General features: G+C 38.1%; 1 protein-coding gene across 50 annotated transcripts in view; it reads right to left on the reverse strand.

Moving 5' to 3' along the window:
- NEB (nebulin) overlaps positions 1–19,793 on the reverse strand; it is a 204,642-nt gene that overhangs the window by 84,616 nt on the left and 100,233 nt on the right. For all 50 annotated transcript variants that reach the window (XM_065561691.1, XM_065561706.1, XM_065561704.1 and 47 more), the window contains exons 72-90: positions 19,611–19,715; positions 18,847–18,954; positions 17,550–17,861; positions 16,311–16,514; positions 14,284–14,388; positions 14,007–14,114; positions 13,039–13,350; positions 11,566–11,769; positions 11,257–11,361; positions 9,816–9,923; positions 8,766–9,077; positions 7,871–8,074; positions 6,793–6,897; positions 5,996–6,103; positions 4,955–5,266; positions 3,855–4,058; positions 3,446–3,550; positions 1,905–2,012; positions 842–1,153 (exon numbers count right to left, since the gene is read on the reverse strand). In XM_065561691.1, the coding sequence (XP_065417763.1) occupies positions 842–1,153; positions 1,905–2,012; positions 3,446–3,550; positions 3,855–4,058; positions 4,955–5,266; positions 5,996–6,103; positions 6,793–6,897; positions 7,871–8,074; positions 8,766–9,077; positions 9,816–9,923; positions 11,257–11,361; positions 11,566–11,769; positions 13,039–13,350; positions 14,007–14,114; positions 14,284–14,388; positions 16,311–16,514; positions 17,550–17,861; positions 18,847–18,954; positions 19,611–19,715 (3,441 nt within the window). The remainder of the gene's footprint in view (positions 1–841; positions 1,154–1,904; positions 2,013–3,445; positions 3,551–3,854; positions 4,059–4,954; positions 5,267–5,995; positions 6,104–6,792; positions 6,898–7,870; positions 8,075–8,765; positions 9,078–9,815; positions 9,924–11,256; positions 11,362–11,565; positions 11,770–13,038; positions 13,351–14,006; positions 14,115–14,283; positions 14,389–16,310; positions 16,515–17,549; positions 17,862–18,846; positions 18,955–19,610; positions 19,716–19,793) is intronic.

Below are 19,793 nucleotides of genomic sequence, written 5' to 3' on the forward strand. Positions count from 1 at the left end.
TAGAGGGCCTGGAGCCAGCCAACATAACCGTAAAAGTGGCTGAGGAGTGGGTGGAGCCAGACAGGAAATGTATTGATCCAGATTCCAGAATATGCTGATTTGAAATGTAAACCTCACCTGAGGTAAAATATTCCCTCTGGTGCAGCTACTCACATGTACACTGAGAGTTTACACTGCACTCCCTATGCTCATAAAGGGAATCAGTCACATTATTTCCCCGATTTTACAGATGGCAAATTCAAGCAAAGAGAGGTCAATTGATTTGTGGACTTATCACACAGCAGGGCCAGACCTTGAACCCAGCAATAATGACTCCTAATTTCTTACACACACTCCCTGCTTTCTTACAAATGTATTTCATGGACATTTTGAAAGTAAATATAAACTGGACTGGTAACGGATGCTGCATCAGCATCATGATCCCTCTGTAATGAACAGTTCATTGATGATACATAATTGCTAAGGCACAAAAGAAATGCTTGAAAGAAAGCATACAAATCCTTGTCAGCCTTCACACCACATTCCCCCACATATAGGCACAAACTCAGTACAAATTTACTAATGCATAAAAAGCACAACAGTGTTACCAAGGCAACTGTTCAAGTATGTTAAAAGTAACCACAAAAAAGCACTGTGGGAATTCACAGCAAAGACCCACATTTGGGGAAAAAACTGAATACAACCACTGAAGAGCTGGTGAAGGAAGGAGAAACTGCAGAAAGCGTTGAGGTGGGCAAATCCCCCGTGGTTATCATCATGTCAACTTGATGTACCTACAGAGTCTTATATCTCAACAGTTACTAATGTGGCATCCCCCACTTGTGTATACACGCCTACTTACATCACTTTGTAGATCATATGCCTTCCTTGCCTGGATCACATCATTCTGGTCTGGCAGACATGTCCACTGATGCAAATATTGACGGTAGTCAACATCACTCGCTAATAATTGGCCTTCCTTGGCTGCATAGACAGACACCATATCAACTGGTATGTTGATCTTAGCCTTTGAATTGTGATAAGCCTTCCTGTACTCTCTGTCATTCTGCATCTTCATTACATGTGCAGCCCATGCCAATTTGGGATCTTCCTTTGCAGTTCGGCATCCGATATAATGGCCTTTCTGTTTCTCATGGGTTTCCTTGTATTTGTACTAATAAACATAGAAAGAAAACATTAGCAGAAATAGTCATGAATTGCTAGTCTACATGTTCTAAAGCAACTAGTGCTTATGAGTGCCCAGCTTGGGAACACAAAGGATTTTAAAGGGTACTAGATCAGCACTTCTGAAATTCAGATCCACTGTCCAGTGTCTCACGTTGGACCCCCAAAAACTGATTCTCCAAATCATCAATGACTCTGGAAAATGAGGTCCATCTATCTTAATAGTTTAAAACAATGATAAAAGAAAATATTTCAGAATTCCCTCACACAGTTATTCCAATTGCTTGCTAAGGTTTATAAGCACTGCTACATTTTAGATTTTAACAGATAACTTGAAAGCAGTAATGACAAAAATAACACCCTTGAATTATGTACTGGAAGCAGCAGAAATATAGTCTGTGTTTTAATTACTGCAAATGTTTGGTGGCTAAAAGTTTACAGTGTATTGCAAAATAGCTCTCTGAACCTCTACTGAAACTACTTTGATACAACAAATACAGAATACAATGTTCTGTTATCATTAATATTTTACCAGTAGCAAACTAAGTTCTATTAGAAAGAGAGGGTCAAGACAGGATTTAAAATAATGCAAATATACAAGACAGCATGCTGTTCATATATGAGTATACAACAGCTTTGAATTGAGCTTAGCTAGCTACACACTTGTCTGCTGTGTTTGATATGAGGATGAATGGGCATGGCCTTTCATAGAAATGAAAGGGAGGGAACAGAGATTGTACCTCACTAGCAATGTCTCTGGAAGCCCTGGCATGTTTGATAGAAATGGCATCGGCTCTTAAGTCATAGTCTTTCATCTTGGCATCTTCCCAGGCTTGCTGATAATGTTTCTGTAATCAAAGACAATTTTAGAATTCATTTTTCTCATAAATCATATTTTCCCTAGATTTATAGCATGGATGTTTTCATTTGATCCTTACAGTGTTGTGGGTTACAAAAATTATTCCTATCCCTTTAACTGATAATTACTGCACACGTCATGATTAATTATATAGATTCCAAACCTGTACTCTGATCCACAGAGTCCTGTGCCCATCTGCAGCCCCACTTACTTCAGTGTGACTCTATAGGTAGAAGGATTCCCCCACACTTAGCATATTGCAGGAATGCGGCCATAGATGCAGCATATCAGATCCATTCCCCCCGTGGGCCTGGGTCAAAGCCTACTGAAGTAATGAAAGATTCTCATTTTCTTCAATGGTCTCTGGATTATGACTTGTATTAGTCTCACAGAGAAGTCACCGATCAATAAGCTCATTAGAAGTTTTGCTGTATTTATAGACTCATAGACTTTAAGGCCAGAAGGGGCCATCATGATCATCTAGTCTGACCTCCTGCAAGTTGCAGGCCACAGAATGTCACCCACCCACTCCTGCAGTAGGCCCATAACCGCTGACACTTCTGCTGAAAACTTAACATTTAATATGATCTTATAAATTAATGCAATCAATATTAAAAGATTTAAAAATCACTTTGAAACAATTATTGTCATATTACCATTAAAAAAAATCAAGGAAGTTGAAAATAAAAACCATGTAAGAATAATGTTAGGTGTTCAAATGAGGCTGCAATATTCAAACTTAATTAGTATATAAGATGGAAACAAAAGCCTGAAGTGTTCTCCCATTCCTCCATAGATAGATAATTTTCTGGGCTTCCAAGCCCAAGAATGTCATTGATTTTTTCTTCATAGTATGTGGGCCTAAAATATCTTGGTCAAACCCATAAGTTCCCCTTTGGAAGTTGTCATAAAGAGGACAATTTATGCAAGACCAATGTGCTTATCTTTATGGATAATATTTTGTTTTCCTTATCTACACATGGTGTATTAAACTAGACAAAAAAGATTATGCCATAGATATTATACTGACAGGCTCTATTTGAAAATAATAGATGCACAGGCAACAAGTACATGTTTTAGCTCTTGGGCCAGAATCCCTGCCGGAGTAAGCTGGTGAACCTCCATTGGCTTCAAAGAAAAAGGTGAGAGAGGACAGAACACCGCGGACTCCAGATTAATGAATCTGGCCCATTGTGCACATTGTGCTCATTAACCATGTATTATGCTTAAACAAATCATAAATTCTTCATCTACATTCTAAAATACAAAACAATTCAAAAAATAAAATTAGTATATCTATGTTTATGTCAGAACCAGGCAGTTCATAATAAGAGTTCTAAAACAGGGCAGGCTAAAAACTACAGCTGCATATGACAATGTTCATTTCAATAACACTACGTATTTTTTACTTAAACATCTTACGTTGCTGACGTTCAGAGCATTGATTTTGGACTGCAACATGACAGGTGTGTCAGCAGGAAGGGTGAACTGCGTCTTCTCTTTATCCCAGATTTTACGATAGAGAGGCTAATGAGAAAGTAAAGACAGCATTATTCAATTACAGTGTGAAAGATGCTGGACTATATTATTTTCAAATGAATTGATCTCATGGTTTAAGCTAGAATATATGTTACTGTTCTCTTTTGATGTGTTTTTAATACAACAGAAAGATCCACAAAAATACATGCATCCAAAGAAGTGGGCATTCACCCACGAAAGCTTATGCTCCAATACATCTGTTAGTCTTAAAGGTGCCACAGGACTCTCTGTTGCTTTTTAAAAATATCAGTGTGAATATAGAAAATATATGGTTATATAAGGGCCATCTTACCTCACTGATCTGCAGAGCATTGATCTTAGCCAAGACAACTGGTGGGGGGTCAACTACGCTGGTAAATTTCAATTCATCTGGCCGCTGCCGGTATAATCTGTCATTCACAAGTTCCTGGGCTTTCTTCACTCTAGTCACATCCACACAGCCTTGGGTCATCCAGCCAGTGCCACGCAGCCATTCCAGGTCTGACTTGTACACATTCTACAAACAAAATTGTTCTGTTAGTTATATAGGGCAAGAATGGGAGTTTGTCAGTGCCTAGCAAGGTAGTGTACTGCACTGCTCCAAGAGCAGATCAAACAGAGAGCTGTAACTCTCATTGTCACAATTTCCTCTTGGATTCCCCCTTACTTTAGGGAAGACCTAATCTGCTACCTGTATAAACTGACACAGATGCTCTGGCCAGTGAATCTGGGGGAAGAATGGAATAAAGGCTCCACCTAGTCCTTGTCCCTGCCTGCCCACTAAATTAGAAAAGGAGTAGTGACCCGAAGCAGGCTGCTTTCTCTCTCCCTCCCTCTACCCTGCTGTGACCAGTGATGGAGATCGTCCTCACAGGGAAATAAGAGAGCATAGGACAAGCCACATTCTTGCCCAAAATAAATATTTTCTCTTGTACAGCCATACGAGAGAAAGTCAGACAAGTAGAAAAATTAATTGTATTTGTACTCTCGTAGTTTAAACTAAATGAATTATATCACAAGTTTTTATTTCTGCTACATAATTACCCTGCAGGGAACAGCACAACAAAAACAGTTGTTTTGGTCTTAAATCCACCACATAATGTCCAGTGATGCTTTTTATGTGGCACCTTCCTTTAAAGGCTCCTTGCCCTAAATGAATGCCTCTGGCACATCCTGCTTTGCAAAAGATAAAAAGCATCCAAGTGAACCAGAAAGTGCCAGAAAATGTCAGACAGAAGAAAGGGAAACATTTTTTTAAATGTAAGTAAAAATATTCCTGTGGTAAATGCCTGGTAAATCAGTCATCACATATTTCTACCTTTAAAGGTTAAAATCTAGTGTGAGTTTGGGTATCCTCTTTCTAGACAAAATGTAGTTCTTGGGAATTATTATGTACAATACTGATATACTCACATCACTCTGCAACTCATAGGCCTTCTTAGCTTGGATCACATCATTCTGGTCTGGCAGACATGTCCACTGATGCAGGTAATTGCGGTAATCAACATCACTGACCAGTGTCTGACATTTCTTGGCCTGCACAATTCCCAGCATATCCACTGGGCTACTGTATTTGGTCTTCGATTTCTCAAAATATTTCTTGTACTCTCTGTCACTCTGGATCTTGGCCGCATGAATGGACCACACCAACTTGGGATCGTCCTGAAGGCTTTGGAATCCCACGTAGTGGCCTAATTGCTGGCGGTAACCTGTTTTGTATTTGTACTAATCATGTATTTGTAAAAAACAGAAATCAAAGAAATAAAAACAAATGAGCGTTTTCATCAGGCATCTAAATATGTATAAATGTTTCTGCAACTGCAGTTTAAAGTGTCTATGTTTTGTTTCAGTTGTTAAAACGTAAGTAAACTAAAAGGATTGTTTCTTTACAAGGCCTCTCGTTAAAGGCCAGATCCTGCTTCCATTGAAGTCAATGGGAATCTTTCAGCTGACTTCAGCAGAAGTTGGATCAGGTCCTAATTGCTGTAAGCTAGCTCTACATGTGTTTTATGGAAAGAAGCACATATTAAAAATATTTCCCCCCCATTTTTCTGATCCAAAATTTTCACAGGGTTGGAGAAGCACCCAAAACTGCTGATGCATTTCAGGTCTTTACCTGAGCCTCTGCAAAACAGAGGAGAAATATTTAGTTACCGGAACGATTTCCAAAATAATTCAACTCTCACTTTTACATAATCACTGGTGGTTTATGATCTACTTAAATTAACTGTACTTAGTGTGAAACTGCTATGATTTGACATTTTAAAAATCCTTATAAGAAGCAACTAAGATTATAAATAATATAAAATATATTACTCATTGTTAGAAACCTATGCATAGTTTTAAAACGAATTTTTTTGAATTGGCTATTGATATAAATACATTTGTAGTGTTTTTAATAAGAACACTATATTAGCTTTACCCAAAATAAATAAATAAGATGTCAGCCTGTACCTCACTAGCAATGTCTCTAGAAGCCTTGGCGTGTGTTATTTCAATGGCATCAGCTCTTAAGTCATAACCTTTTTCCTTGGCTTCTTCCCAGCTTAGTTGATACAGTTTCTGTGGATGAAGTGAATAGGTTAACATGCACATAGACAAATAATGTAAATATTCATAGACAGTAATCAATATAAATGTAGTTCAAATTACTCAAAATGGAATATAAAATTTGTATACATTTTCATAATCAGTATAGTTTTTAAATTTAAAAAATTCCCTTTAAAATCCAATCTGTTCCTCTATGTGGATCACTTTCACAGCTGCCTGTGAGGGAGCATGTGTTATGGTTACCAAAGGTTTGCTTGTGCTAAAATACATTTACTAAGACACACTTGGCCCTAAGTGAAAAGAAATAATCTATCCAAAGACTAAACCATTGAGACTAAGACTTATAGATCAAGCCCAAAACTGAGTTCTTTAATCACTGATGTTTCCCTTTTATATGGTAGGAAATTACCTTCTTCCCAAAAGTTCATTTGGGTACAATGGCCCCGGTTTATTCATCAACATAACATGAACTATCTCTCACAAGTTAATTCATTTGGAATTTAGATATTTACTCTACCTATTTATATGGTTTATAATGGAGCAGGTTTTGAGTTTTGAATAGGATAGAGAATTACATTAGAACATATATGTCAGACCCTGGCTTGAGTTATGACTGAATGGACATTATCTTGCTTTGCAATGTGGAATTTGATATGTATTTTTGGAGAAATGCATTTATGATTTTTACTTTAATATCTTACCTTACTGGTGTTCAGAGCATTGATTCTGGACTGCAACATCTCAGGGGTATCAGAAGGAAGGGTAAACTGGGTCTTCTCTTTATCCCAAACCTCCCGATATAAAGCCTAAGGACAAAGCAGTCACAGATATTTAGTACATTGTTGAGAAACTTATCTTCACAATTTCTGATATATATCTGATCTCATCTTGGACATTTGGTCCAGCTCCCATTGAATCCAATGGCAAAACTCCCACTGATCCAATGTAAATAGGACTAGGCTACTTTTTACTGAAATTGAACTAAGATTTCCGGTCTAACTTAAGCCTTTTTGGATTCTGAATAATCTCCTTTTGGTTAATTCATTTTCCCCAAAAAATGTTCCCCTCTAAAGTTTTCCCTCATTCTCCAATTCACACTTGTTTGGGAAGTAGATTCATCCATTCTTTGGCATAGCTGTACTGTGAAGGACAAGACTAGCTATTCAGTTTTAAACTATATGTATTATGTATTGGGTTTGATAGGTTGCTTTTGGCAAGATCCTCTTCTAATTGAGGTGTTTGCTTTATTTAATGTGTTTTGTTGCACTGTTCACAAGGGGAAGCACTGAAGTTATTTTAAAAATTCATTTTATACATATATACACTATTTTATATTATTTATAAATATAACACTTTAAAGTGGAGAGCCAGTTTTATGCAATAGAGAAACCATAAACTGCTCAATTTTCCTTTTTGAAGGTTTATTCCAATTCATCCATATTAATAGAAAGACTCTCCTTGACTTCAGTGAGAGAGATATTTGACTCTAAATGCACGGGGAGATAGTCAGAACTATGGTCTGGAACTGGTAGATTGTTTTAACAATTATTTGTTTGAAATAAATACTGTGCAATGATTTGCATTCCTTACAAGTGACAGGGTTTCACATTACCCTGTTTATTCCTTGATTAATAGTTACTGGGGAACACCTCCTTCTAAAACCCTGAGAGTCCCTGGCAGCTCGAATTCTATATAAAACATACTGTTTCCTCTTTATTTTAAATAATAAAACACAGCATGCACAGGGACACTCAAGCACAAATGTAACACATTTCTTACACCACTCTGATTCAGAGCATTAGTCTTCGCCAGCACAATCTCTGGTGTGTCAACAATACTGGTGAATTTCAATTCATCCGGTCGCGTTCGATACAATCTGTTATTCAGGAGCTCTTGGGCTTTCTTCACTCTATCCACATCTATTGAGCCATCTGGCATCCAGCCAATGCCACGCAGCCATTCCAGGTCTGACTTGTACACATTCTACAAACAAACATAATTGCATTATTAATTATATATGGCTAGCATGTGAGTTTATTCTCAGTGCATTGCAAGGGGCTACTTTGCCCTGCCCAAAGAGCAAACCACAAAGGGAACTGACTGTCACACAGCAAAGCCAGAATTGCAATCAAGTAACCCTGACTCTTAGTCTCTTGAAAACACTCCCTGCTTTCTACAAATGTACTTCATGAACATTCCAAAAGTGGAAATAGATAAACTGGACTGCTAACGGATGCTGCACCAGCATCATGATCCCTCTGTAGTGAAGAGTTCATCAATGACACATAATTGCTAAGGCACAAAGGAAATGCTTCAAAGAAAGCATACAAATCCTTGTCAGCCTTCACACCACATTCCCCCACATATAGGCACAAACTCAGTAGAAATTTACTAATGCATAAAAAGCACAACAGCATTATCAAGGCAACCGTTCAAATATGTTAAAAGTAGCCACAAATAAGCACTGTGGGAATTCACAGCAAAGACCCACATTTGGAAAAAAAACTGAATACAACCACTGAAAAGCTGGTGAAGGAAGGAGAAACTGCAGAAAGCGTTGAGGTGGGCAAATCCCCCGTGGTTATCATCATGTCAACTTGATGTGCCAACAGAGCCTTATATCTCAACAGTTACTAATGTGGCATCCCCCACTTGTGTATACACGCCTACTTACATCACTTTGTAGCTCATATGCCTTCCTTGCCTGGATCACATCATTCTGGTCTGGCAGACATGTCCATTGGTGCAAATACTGACGGTAGTCAACATCACTCACAAATGATTGGCATTGCTTGGCTGCTTGGACAGACACCATATCAACTGGCATAGTGACCATGGCCTTTGAACTGTGATAAGCCTTCCTGTACTCTCTGTCATTCTGCATCTTCATTACATGTGCAGCCCATGCCAATTTGGGATCTTCCTTTGCAGTTCGGCATCCAATATAATGGCCTTTCTGTTTCTCATGGGTTTCCTTGTATTTGTACTAATAAACATAGAAAGAAAACATTAGCAGAAATAGTCATGAATTGCCAGTCTACATGTTCTAAAGCAACTAGTGCTTATGAGTGCCCAGCTTGGGAACACAAAGGATTTTAAAGGGTACTAGATCAGCACTTCTGAAATTCAGATCCACTGTCCAGTGTCTCACGTTGGACCCCACAACTGATTCTCCAAATTACCAATAACTCTGGAAAATGTGGTCCATCAATCTTAAAAGTTTAAAACCATGATAAAAGAAAAATACTTCAGAATTCCCTCACTAGTTACAATACATAGTTATTCCAATTGCTTGGTAAGTTATATAAGCACTGCTACCTTTTAGATTTTAACAGATAATACCCTTGAATTATGTATTGGAAGCAGCAGAAATATAGTCTGTGCTTCAATTACTGCAAATGTTTGGTTGCTAAAAGTTTACAGTATATTACAAAATAGCTTTCTGAACCTCTACTGAAACTACTTTGATACAACAAATACAAAATACAATGTTCTGTTATCATTAATATTTTACCAGTAGCAAACTTTAAGTTCTATTAGAAAGAGAGGGTCAAGACAGGATTTAAAATAATGCAAATATACAAGACAGCATGCTGTTCATATATGAGTATACAACAGCTTTGAATTGAGCTTAGCTAGCTACACACTTGTCTGCTGTGTTTGATACGAGGATGAATGGGCATGGCCTTTCATAGAAATGAAAGGGAGGGAACAGAGATTGTACCTCACTAGCAATGTCTCTGGAAGCCCTGGCATGTTTGATAGAAATGGCATCGGCTCTTAAGTCATAATCTTTCATCTTGGCATCTTCCCAGGCTTGCTGATAATGTTTCTGTAATCAAAATCAAAGACACAATTTTATAATTTATTTTTCTCATAAATCATATTTTCCCTAGATTTATAGCATTGATGTTTTAATTTGATCCTTACAGTTTTGTGGGTTACAAAAATTATTCCTACCCCTTTAACTGATAATTACTGTACACATGTCATGATTAATTATATAGGTCCCAACCTGTACTCTGATCCTCAGAGTCCTGTGCCCATCTGCAGCCCCATTGACTTCAATGAGACTGTATGGACAGAAGGAGTCCCCCATATGGGATTCCTGTAGCATATCAGATCCATTCACACTGTGGGCCTGATCCAAAGCCTACTGAAATAATAAAATATTCTTATTTTCTTTAATGGTTTTTGGATTATGCCTTGTGTTAGTCTCACAGAGAAGACACTGGTATTAGAAGTCTTGCTGTATTTTTAATGGAAGCATCTCACACTCTTCCACTGAAACTGTTAAGGTTCAAGATGATCTTCTAAATTAATGCTATCAACATTAAAAGATTTTAAAATTACTTCAAAACAATGATCGTCATGCAGCCATTAAAAAAACAAATCAAGGAAGTTCAAAATAGAAACCATGTAAGAATAATGCTAGGTGTCCAAATGAAGCTAAAAGAAGCAAGACTATTCAGGGGAACTTAATTGATACATAAGATGGAAGCCAGTGCTTGATGTGCTTTCATTCATCCAAAGCTAGCCAGTTTTTGTGGGCCACCCATCCCAAGAACATCACTGATATTTGCTGCATGGTATTTTGGCCTATAATATCTTTTTCAAACCCCAAACTTCACAAAGGAAGTTGTCATAAAGAGGACAATTCAGGCAAGGGTATATATTAAACTTTAAAATGCCACTGTTTCATTACTTTATTTTCTTATCAACACATTATATGTTTAACTAGAGAGTCAATATGGTGATCTAGATGCTATGGTGACAGGCTCTATTTATGGATAACAAAAAGACAGACAACAAGTCCATGGTTTAGATCTTGGGTCAGAATCACTGCTGGCATAAGTGGGTGACACTCTATTGGCTTCAAAGAACAAAGAGAGAGAGGAATGCCACTGACTCCAGATTAATTAATCTGGCCCATTGTGCTTCATGAACATTGGACTCATTAAACCATATTATACTGCTTAAATGAATCATAATACTTCTTCACCTACATTCTAAAATATAAAACAGTACAAAAATAAAGATAGTAAATCTGCGCTTATGTCAGAACCAGGAAGTTCATAAGAGTTCTGAAACAGGGCAGGCTAAAAATGATGCATGTGGCAATGTTCGTTTCAATAACACTACATATTTTTACTTGAAGATCTTACATTGCTCATGTTCAGAGCATTGACTTTGGATTGCAGCATCTGAGGGGTGTCAGCAGGTAGGGTGAACTGTGACTTCTCTTTATCCCAGGCTTCACGATAGAGAGGCTAATGAGAAAGTAAAGACATCATTATTCAATTACAGTGTGAAAGACAATTACAGTATGTTACTTTCTAGTTAAATTGATCTCATGGTATAAACTATTATGTACATTACGGTTCTCATTTTATGAATTTTTAACACAAGTGAAGGATCCACAAAAATGAGAGCATGAATGCAGAAAATTTATGGTAACATAAAAGCCAGCTAACCTCACTGATCTGCTTAGAATTGATCTTAGCCAGGACAACTGGTAGTGGGTCAACAATGCTGGTGAATTTCAGTGTGTCTGGCCGCTGACGGTATAATCTCTCATTCAGGAGCTCCTGGGCTTTCTTCACTCTATCCACATCCAAAGAGCCATCTGGCATCCAGCCAATGCCTCGCAGCCATTCCAGGTCTGACTTGTACACATTCTACAAACAAACAAATTAATATTATAATTACAGAAAAAATTTCAGATACAAAACCTAATCTGTCCTCTATGCATCCAACAAATAGAGCAGAATTAGGATGGCATCCCCATCACCATAATTTTTTGGGCAACTGGTAAGTTTGAATAAAGTTTTGCAATTCCAATTACCACCTCAACATTCAAATATGAGTACTTTAGCCGCAATTAAACTTGGGCTCCCCAAGAGAGACTGGAATTTGAAGAAGCCCAGATTCTAATATTCTAGAGTGCTCTCAACTGAAGAGAAGCATCCATAGCTTTACAAGCATTCACCATTAATCTATTTGCCACTTAGTAATCGCATGTGCAAGTGTAATAATGGGAAATGCATGCACAAATTAAGCTCAAAATTACAAAAGCACGTTGGCCTTAATCCTGTTAGTCCTAATACTGTGTGCAACAACAGGGAGCCTAAGCTTGTTGTGTTCCAGTGCAAGTGGGAGCAAAGTCTGTGAGTTGGAACAAGCAAAGTTAAGCACTAGGCATAGACCTCTGCACTAAGTGGAACTGTCAAGCTACTTGTGCACCTTCCGCCTCACTCTCAAAAGCACAAGGAAAAAATGGATCGGAATATGGGTAGAGAATGGGTGTGTCAAAGGAGACATCCATTATACAATTCACTCTCAGGTCTTATTCTTCCTAATAGGACTAATTAGGCAGCTGCACACCAGTACATTTTTAATACAGAATAGGGTTTCCCCAGAGTTCTCACTCCTACAGTTACACATAAAACGCTTTGCGGGTGCAGTATTTGAAAGCAAGCCTTTTGCATGCACATTTTCACTCCTAACTTGCCTGGAAATCAAGTGGAGCAGGTCAGGAATTTTCAATCAGAATGATTTTCTGATGGAAAATGCTCTTTTCACATACTAAAAATTTCTGGGGGAAACTTTAAATTTTGCTGGAAAATGACAGTTCCTTGGGTGCCTGCCTGGAAGGCTCTGGACAATTTCACTTTTTGTATGGGGAGAGAAAGTGAAATTGGCAAGAAACTACTAGGCAAGGCCAGCAAGCAGAAAAAAATCTGTTTTGATTCTCTCCAAAGGGTATTTTTCTTGAAATTCCTTCCTGTGAAAAATTTCACATTTGACTTTTCATTCTCATTTGGAGCAAAAAAATGTTGTTTACAGGATCAGGTACATAATGGATAAATTTTACTCTCAAATGTTTGAATAGATATTTGCACACACACGCATATAAAAGACTTATTTTGCATTTGTTTTTTACTCACATCACTCTGCAACTCATAGGCCTTCTTAGCTTGGATCACATCATTCTGGTCTGGCAGACATGTCCACTGGTGCAGGTGATGGCGGTATTCAACATCACTGACCAGTTCCTGACATTTCTTGGCCTGCACAATTTCCAGCATGTCCACTGGGCTAGTGTACTTGGTCTTTGATTTCTCAAAATATTTCTTGTACTCCCTGTCACTCTGGATCTTTGCTGCATGCATAGACCACATCATCTTTGGATCATCCCGTATGGTGCGGGCTCCAATATGGTGACCTCTCTGTTTCTCGTATGCTTCTTTATATTTATACTATTAAAAACAGAAACAGAGTTCAGTTATGTTTTATATATTCATGAAAAAGTGAGTAATGGACCAGATCCTCAGATGCATAATTCAGTTTTGTTCTATTAACGTCAAAGCAGCTAGGCCAATTTATATCAGCTGAGTACATGGCCTACTTAACATGAGGCAAATCTGATACAAAATTAATAAAAATTAGCATATAGATGTAAAGATATCAAAATAATCATCAGTGATCAGTACTGTCTCAGTTTAATAGTAATATAGGAACAAAAATCATTTCTCATAGGCAAATATCTTGATTCAGAGGTTGAAATCCCTAATATCCACTCACTCCCTGAATATCAGTAATACAGTATCATGTGATGTGTTAATATTTTATAATATATATTTCTAGGATGGTTTGTTTAATGTCAATAATTTTAATGTTACACTCTCTTCAGTGTGAAGTTGGATATTTTTCTGCACTTATCTGTTTCCATGGTGTTTATTTTTTAAACCAGAATTTGATATACTTTTATTTTTAAATTATTTATTATTCTATTCCTATGTTTTGTCATTTTAAAGAATGCATATTTTAATTATTTCACAAAGTTACTAAAAATAAAATGAGAAAAACCCTTAATATACAGTTAAAATGATAGATTAGCAGAAGAAGCACATACTTCACTAGCAATATCTCTTGATGCCTTTGCACTTCGAATTGGAATTGAATCAGCTCTTATATCATAATCCGTCATCTTGGATTCTTCCCAACCTTGTGTGTAAAGTTTCTACAGAGAGGAAAACAAAATATGTGAAATGAAAATGCAGTATTATACAAATTGTTTATTATAGAGAAAATGAAACTATACATTAAAAGAGGTTCTTTAAAAGTGAAATGAATGCTTACCTAATTTCTGATTTTGTATTTGTTTGATATGTTTTTTAAAATAGTCTTACCTGGCTAACGTTAGCTGAATTGGCTTTTGCCAACAAAATCTCCGGAGTGTCTGGCATGACATGAATTGTGGTTTTGTCAGCATTCCAGGCTTCTGTGTATAAACGCTGTGGAAGGGTGGGAAACAATTTTTTAAAAGTTTTTAATGAAATGTTTAAATAAACACAGTTTTTGCAAGTGGAAGGATTTCATATTTTAAATCTACAGTGTTTTCAAAGAAAAACTAAATTGGGCTTATAGGTGAATTTACTCCCATGTGTCTTGATATCAAATAATCTTATCTGCCAGCTTTCATAGCCGAAGTATGGCTGTACAATACATTTAACATAATTAGCCTACAGCTCATCTAATGTCCATTGAAGCCAATGGGAAGACTCCCATTGATTATGGTGAGCTTTGGTTCAGGTCCCTGATAAATACAAGTGTGGAGCTTGGGATGAGACTCAAAGAAAGCTAAAGGTACGTAATAGATATGCATTGTCTGCTTGTGCCCAAAGAATTCTGCACACCTTGAGAAAAATACAATAAAACTGAAAGCAACAATTAGCAAAAGTCTACAAAACCAAAGCCTTGAACCAGAACATGGCAGATATATATATCTATCTATCTATATCTATCTATATCTATATCTATATCTATATCTATATCTATATCTATATCTATATCTATCTATATATATCTATATATCTATATATCTATATATATATATATATAGCGAACTTCTGAACACAGACCTACAAAACTAAGACCCACCCATTGAAAACACCCTAATAAATCAATAGGGACAGTCTGAGCAAATCTTTAATCCTCTGATACATTGTGATCTCCAACTGCAAAACCCAACTGGGTGACTTCCTCCTCCTCATTATGTCCCAATCTGCTCTGCAACGTTAATTGGCTGATTCAGTATTGCTGGGAGGCTGTAGTGGGAGAAGGATTGTATCCGGGACTCTCTGGAATATATATTTAGGGAGAAGGAGGAAGAGACAATTTGTGATGTTAGTTACCCTACCCAGGCTACTATAAATGGGAGGCAGCCTTATTCCCTAGGGAACACAAGCTCTCGCCTCTGAGCTCTCAGTTGGCATACAGGAGCTGGTGCTCCAGTCTACACCATACAGCACAATTACATACATAACAGATGCCTCACTATTCTATATAGGTTCGTATACCATGCGTATCACTGTAGTATCTAAGTGTCTTCCAGTAATGCATTCAGCAACATGTTGCTTAGCATCGCACCTTGTCCCAGATGGGTATGCCCCATGTCCCTTATTTGGGGACACTACATTTGCATGTTTTGCAGCATTGTCTGAAATGGTTCTGCAATCTGCAAACAGCCTCAGCCTTGCTTAGTAGGTCACTTTCCATAAAGGAGTTCTGGCATACATTGCATTGAGAGTTTTTAAAAATAAAAAACCCTATGCAGTACAGCCAATCTGAAACTGGTGGGGAGAAGAAGGAATAGAAATTCACCAAAAATTTATTTCTGTTTTTAATCAACGGTTGATTTTGATGCAATTTTCTGACCAGCTCTATTAGGCAGCCAGTGCAGATAACAAAGCACTGGGGTAAAGTGCTCTAGTCCCAGTGTAGAGGCCTTACACACAGTCCTAGGCACCACTTAACCCCCAGATTAAGACCATAACACATGAAGCATAAGGTGTGTAGAGTGTCACATGTGGAACCTAGGCTCTGGAGTGAACATCCTCCTCTGTGGGAAACAACACTTCATCAGTTGCAATTTCCAAATGATTTAAAGTATAGCTGCACAGAGAATGCATTAAAGAAATCCAGTCTGGAGGAGGAAAAACATAGATATCCTACATCTGAAAGAAAAGGGGCCAACCTTCTTACCAAGTGCAAAGGATCTAAAGGACTCTTGGTAACCACAGCTATCTAGCAGCAGAGGCTGTCTGACATTTTGCTTCTTTGGGAACACTTACCTCTTTCAACCAAAGTGCATTGCCCATTCCATGAACCAACCCTCGTAGTCAGTAACACCTGTGAATTTTTCTGAGAGACTCACCTTGTTCATTGTCTCAGCATTTTGCTTTGCCAAAACCAACTCCAGGGAATCGGTCACACTGGTAAATTTGATTTGGTCTGGGGGCTGGCGGTACTGCTTTTCACTCAGGATTTCTCCAGCTCTCTTAACCTTCTCAACATCCATGGAACCAATGGGGACCCAGCCTGTACCCTTCAGCCATTCCAGGTCTGATTTGTAAACAGCCTAAAATTTAATTAAATGTTCAGTAAGTCATTTGTAGGAACAATCAAATTAATATATGAATAAATGCAATTCATGTAACATTATCTATTACTACAAAATGGTCATTTGATTCTGACACTCATTCTTCCAAGATAGATAAAATAATTATTACACAGCACAATGAATGGGAAAATGGAAGGACTCCACAGACACCTCTGACAGATCAAAGATCAAGGAAACAGCAAGGATTTGGTGACAAAGGATCGGTAACAGGATATGGAACATTTCACAAGCCAGTAAGGGCAGAAGAAGCCAAAGCAGGGACTACTGCACTGGGGAAGATGGGGAAAAAATGGGGCCCAGCTGGGGTCACCCTTCTCCTGGACCCAGAACTGCACAGGGGAGACACCCCTCCATTCTGAGGGCACTAGGACCCAGTTGGTGCCTACCTCAACTCCCCCTTCACTCCCCACATCAGGAAGCTACAGAGAGGAGACAGCCAGAGATTCCAGCTAGTAGGGGCTGAATCTACCAAAGCGGGGATCTTTGGACTTCTGGACATTCAGAAAACTTTCTACAGTTTTGACTAGACTTTCTCTGGCCTGTGCTGATTGGCTGTTTGCTCCAACCCTCTCCTTCCACCTCCCAGTCTCGTCACCTAAGCTTCATTCCACACCTACCCACTCTTACCATCTTCTCACCTACCTTACTCCCCTGACCACATCCCCTTCCCTTTTCTTTTGCTTTAGCTGATCCCCTCCTAAGTAACCACAATCCCCTCAAAAAATTATGGAATTAACATGACATTTGCTGCCATCTCATTGTTTACTCTGCTTGCATGTTCTACCCCTTCCCCTACCCTGTGTTTGTCTCGTCTGTTTAGATTGCAAGCTCTTCAGGTCAGGGACGTCTGCTACTCTCTGTTGGTACAGCACCTAGCACAATGGGGCTCCACTCTTGGCTCCTAGGCTCTACCATAGTAAGCATGTTAAACAGACATCTGTGTGCAGGCATGTCAGGGTAAAATTGGGTCTATTACACATATTGTGCACTCACATCACTCTGTAGCTCATAGGCCTTCTTAGCTTGTATCACATCATTCTGGTCTGGCAGACATGTCCACTGATGCAGGTAATGGCGGTAATCAACATCACTGACCAGTGTCTGACATGTCTTGGCCTGCACGATTCCCAGCATGTCCACTGGGCTAGTGTATTTGGTCTTCGATTTCTCAAAATCTTTCTTGTACTCCCTGTCACTCTGGATCTTGGCTACATGCATAGACCACATCATCTTAGGATCATCCTGGATGTTGCGGGCTCCCACATGGTGGCCAAGCTGCTTGCGATACCCTTCTTTGTATTTGTACTAAAATAAAATATATTTATATCACTGTGACAGTTTTCAATTCAGAAACGATGTACCCAACATAACTAGAACATGCATGCCCTCATACTGGAAATCAACGCGTTACACTTTCTTTAATATGCTATTTTATTCATTTCGTTCAGAAGAAGAGAAAAATATTCTAAGGTATTCTATCTTGCTATCTCCATAAACATATTACTACTAAATTTACCTACCTTATCCCTTACAACTATCTACGTACTATCTTGTTTGTGGTCCCACATCCTTTTAATTTTTTAGGATGTGCTCTTTCCTTAAGAATTTTATCATACAACATCTGCTGACAAATTAACATCAACTGGCACCTTTATCTTCTATTTAATTAGTGATGCCAAGGATATAACCAGCCTGGAGAGTGAACTACTTCTAACCCCTAACTGGTGTTGCCCTAGGTGAGCAATGAGGCACACTGGCAGAGTAGTGAAAGGGAGACTTTATTGTCATTGCTTATGCCATATCTGTTCCATAGATGACTTCAGTCACATGGGCTTTCAATACAACAACTTTTCAGCAGCATTAAAATCTTCTCATGGCAGAAAAAGGGGATTGTTTAGGACTGTCAATATTATTTATTATTTTTTCTGGGGGACTTTTGAAGCATTAAATTCTAATCTCAAAAAGTAGTAAATAGGTACTTTATATAATCTCACTATGGGCCTGATCCAACACCTATTGTACTCAATGGAAATACTTCAATGGGCATAGGACTAGGCTTTATATTATTTATTTTATCACTGCAATGTATATGTCTAAGGCATCCATCACTGTAGATCTTGATATGGTCCTTTCTTTTCAGATGCAAGAAGCATGCACTATAATCATTGGATAGCAATAGAATCTATTGTACAATTTAAAAGCATTTACATAGAAAAATTATAGAGCACAAATTCTGAACTCTTTCCCATAAGAACCATGTCCCTGTAGATATAACAAAAAGGTTACTTACTTCACTGGCAATATTTCTGGATGCCTTGGCAGCCTGGATTGGAATGGCATCAACACGCAAGTCATAACCTCTCTTTTTCAATTCCTCCAAGGCTAATTTGTACAATTTCTATGAGAAAGGAAACAATTTATATTTTTATCTCATGAACCAGGTACTTTATACACCTCCCTTGTAGTTAAGCTTGTTACACATTTATATAGCAAAACGCATTAAATCACTAGAAAAAATGATTAATGTTCAAAACTGGTCAAACCTGATTTAAATATGACCCATAGCTACCTGCCCTAGGTAGTAGGAAAATGCACATTTCCAACATCTTATTGTATAAATCTGGCAGCAATAAGGGAGTGGAAAGCAGGGATGGTGGGAATCTACCTGAAGACCAAGAAATGAGGTGAAAGGTGTTCCCAGATGCAAAGTTTTGCACTGTTGCAAATTCACGTTATTTCCTGAAAAACTTTTTTTCACAAGGACACTGGCAAAATGAAAGAGGGGAGTTTCCCAGTGTGCTATTTATACATGTCAAGGGTTTACCACAGGATAAACTCCTAGTTTAATACTGATGGTACTTTTGAAAATCAGAAGTCAGACACCAAGAAGATAATGTAAATTATAGCAAAAATCTGTCTCAAGTAACATTGCTGGCCACATGTGGGACTACCCAGATGAGCAGCATTATCGTATACATTGAAAAGCCAGAGATAACAAAACTGTACTGTCCAGAGGTCATTATTTCATCCTCTCAGCTTTTTACTTTTACCCACCTCACTGCAGTTTATTTGGTTGAGTTTTGCTAGCATGATTTCTGGAGTGTCAGGCATGACATGGATTGTAGTTTTGTCTTTGTCCCATGCTTCGGTGTATAAGCGCTAAGAAGGAAGACAGGAAGAGACTATTGTTATTATTTCTGAATAGAAATGAAAGGTAATTCAGTAGTAGCCTACAGT

The sequence above is a fragment of the Chrysemys picta genome, chromosome 11 (assembly GCF_011386835.1).
Source record: "Chrysemys picta bellii isolate R12L10 chromosome 11, ASM1138683v2, whole genome shotgun sequence".
Taxonomy (NCBI): domain Eukaryota; kingdom Metazoa; phylum Chordata; order Testudines; family Emydidae; genus Chrysemys; species Chrysemys picta.